The 2,743-nt window shown below is 39.3% G+C and overlaps 1 protein-coding gene across 1 annotated transcript in view; it reads left to right on the top strand.

Moving 5' to 3' along the window:
• HP1BP3 (heterochromatin protein 1 binding protein 3) overlaps positions 1-2,743 on the top strand; it is a 53,037-nt gene that overhangs the window by 32,772 nt on the left and 17,522 nt on the right. The window contains exon 9 of the mRNA XM_042780267.1: positions 2,489-2,723. Coding sequence (XP_042636201.1) covers positions 2,489-2,723 — 235 coding nt within the window. The remainder of the gene's footprint in view (positions 1-2,488; positions 2,724-2,743) is intronic.

The following is a 2,743-nucleotide window of genomic DNA, read 5'->3' as shown; positions in this document are numbered from 1 at the left end:
CTGCTCACCAGAAGGCTGGCAGTTCAAACCCACCAGCCACTCCTCGGAAGGAAGGTTGGGCAATCCTACTTCCGTAGTGATACTGCCTTGGAAACCAAGGAGGGGTCGCCATGAGTCGGGGCCGACTCGACAGCAAACAACAACAACACAATATATGTATGAGAAAGCTGGACAACGAATAAAGAAGACCAAAGAAGAGTAGATGCCTTTGAATTGTGTTGGTGAAGAATAGTGAATATACTGGTAGAATGAACAAACCTATCCTGGAAGAGTGCAGCCAGAATGCTCCTTAGAAGCGAAAATAGCCAGATTTTGTCTCATCATCTAGTTTGGTCATGTAGTCAGAAGAGACCACACCCTGGAAAAGGATATCGTACTTTGTAAAGTGGAGGGCCAGAGAAAAAGAGGAAGACCCTCAATGAGATGGATTGAAACAGTGGCTGCAACAGTGAGCTCAAGCATAGCAAGGATTGTGAGGATGGCACAGGACTGGGCAGTGCTTCATTCTGTTGTACATAGGGTTGCTCTGAGTCATGATTTAGTTGATGGCAGCTAACAAAAGTATAGAGAAATATTACTGTATATTACACGTTTCCCTCTGATTTTGCTGAACTCAGTTGTTAGTTGTTGTTGTATTTTATACATGTAGGATGTTGTATGTGAGTAAAAATGCCTTTTATTTCTTTTCCTTGCCTGATTGCACTGGATAGGACCTCCAGTACAATGTTGAATAGAAGCAATGAGAGCAGATAGCCTTGCCTTGTTCCTTATGTAGAGGGAAAGCATTCATTCTTTCACCATTAAGTATGATGTGTTATGTGTAGGTATTTTATAGATGCCCATTATCAGGTTGAGAAAGTTCCCTTCTATTACTAGTTTGTTTTTGGATTTTCAAATGATTTTTCTGTGTCTACTGAAATAATCACATAATTTTCATACTTTATTGGTGTGATATATTACATTAATTGATTTGTGATGACTGCTTCTTAAGGTTAATTGCCATGTGGGGGACTAAAACCGTATCAGTGGGGGTTTTTTGTACTCTGCTACCTTTAAGTCCAGTGGTTTATCTTGCACTTTGAATGGATCTTTTAGTGATATGTAATTTTGAAACATGATGCATTGGTCATTTGGAAAATAGTGACTCCATGAGCTATGCAAATCTTCCAAATGTTGACACATTTCATCATACAACAACGAAAATCACATTCATTAATACCAACAACTGATCTCATCATAACGTGCTTAACTTTTGGGAAGTTATCAAGCTCATGGTGATGAATGCACGTTTTTCACATGCATCCTCTTAAAAGGTTGAAGTTTTATCGTTGGTAACAAGTACTATTGTTTTCCTTCAAGTGACAAGCTCCCTTGATTCATTTTCTGGGAAACATCTACTTGAGTGTCAAGTCTGACGGGCCATAATTTCCCTTATGTTCTTCCAAGCAAGGATATTCCGTGAAAAATGAAGCTAGCCCAGCTCCCAACCTAAAACATTAAAACATTTACACAAATGCTTTTCTTTCAGGCAGCCATCATACTTCCACATGCAGCACAGTGCTTTATGTGCTCCTCTCATGTCATCCTACTCATCATACTAAAAATAAAACCATGCTATTGAAGGACTGAAATTTAATACAGTCATTTTTACTACTACATCAAGGACATTTCTAAGTAAAATTGCCTTTTTTGTTTTGTTTTAACAAAAGTCAGTTTTCACAAGTATCGTTGAAGAATGTAACAACTACTGGAATATTCTTGTGCCATCACCTCAATTTGTGCTAAGGTGGCAGCACTTCTACCCACCATTACTTTTGCACAATGAGTGTACATGTCAGCCCAGAAGAAAAGGCAAATCACATGTTAGTATTATTATGAAAATAGTTTTGACTGCATTTTGGGGATCCCATGTATTTGTGGACCACACTTTGAGAAGTACTATTACAGAACATCCCTGATTTCCTCCTGTTAGTCTTTCTTGGTTATTGGTGCTGACCTTTGCTTCTTAGCCTTTCATCCTTGAACTAAGCTATAGAATTTTCTGTTGTGTGTGATACTTTAAATACTACCCATCTCTTTCTTTGCTTTATCCTTGCAGGATTATAAAGACTTACTTTTATAACTCCTTCACTTTTCAGATACTCATAAAAAGGAAATATTCTCTAATGAAAGTATTTTAATTTCCTGGGATGTTAATCTGCTTATTAGATTAGATATGTCAGTGTCTTTAGGTTAAGTTGTCTGTTGCTGTTTCAGTTTAGATGGAGGGGTAGATGGAAGAAGAAAATATCCATAGGAGGGTTGGGATCCCTCAGTTAGATTGAATACCTGGTGAATGGGAAGAGAAAGTCCCTAACCTGACAATTTATTGTAAAACATATCTGTGCTAATGCAGGAACTCCGACCCACCTGGTGCAGAGGAGTCTTGTCTTGACCTGCTTTGGGAGAGTGTTGTCTTGATGCTTTTCTCTTCCTCCTTGGAAAACAGCTGAAGAAATCAGGGGAGAAACCCCTGCTGGGTGGAAGCCTGATGGAATATGCAATCTTGTCTGCCATTGCTGCCATGAATGAACCGAAGACCTGCTCCACCACTGCTCTGAAGAAGTATGTCCTGGAGAACCACCCAGGGATCAATTCTAACTATCAAATGCATCTGCTGAAGAAAACCCTGCAGAAATGCGAAAAGAATGGATGGATGGAACAGATTTCTGGTAAAGGATTCAGTGGCACCTTCCAGCTCTGT

This window comes from Orycteropus afer, unplaced genomic scaffold, assembly GCF_000298275.1.
Source record: "Orycteropus afer afer isolate SDZICR_OR568_19922 unplaced genomic scaffold, OryAfe1.0 scaffold00031, whole genome shotgun sequence".
NCBI lineage: Eukaryota > Metazoa > Chordata > Mammalia > Tubulidentata > Orycteropodidae > Orycteropus > Orycteropus afer.
The sequence above is the reverse complement of the archived record's forward strand: the minus strand, read 5'-3'. Positions and strand labels throughout refer to the sequence as shown.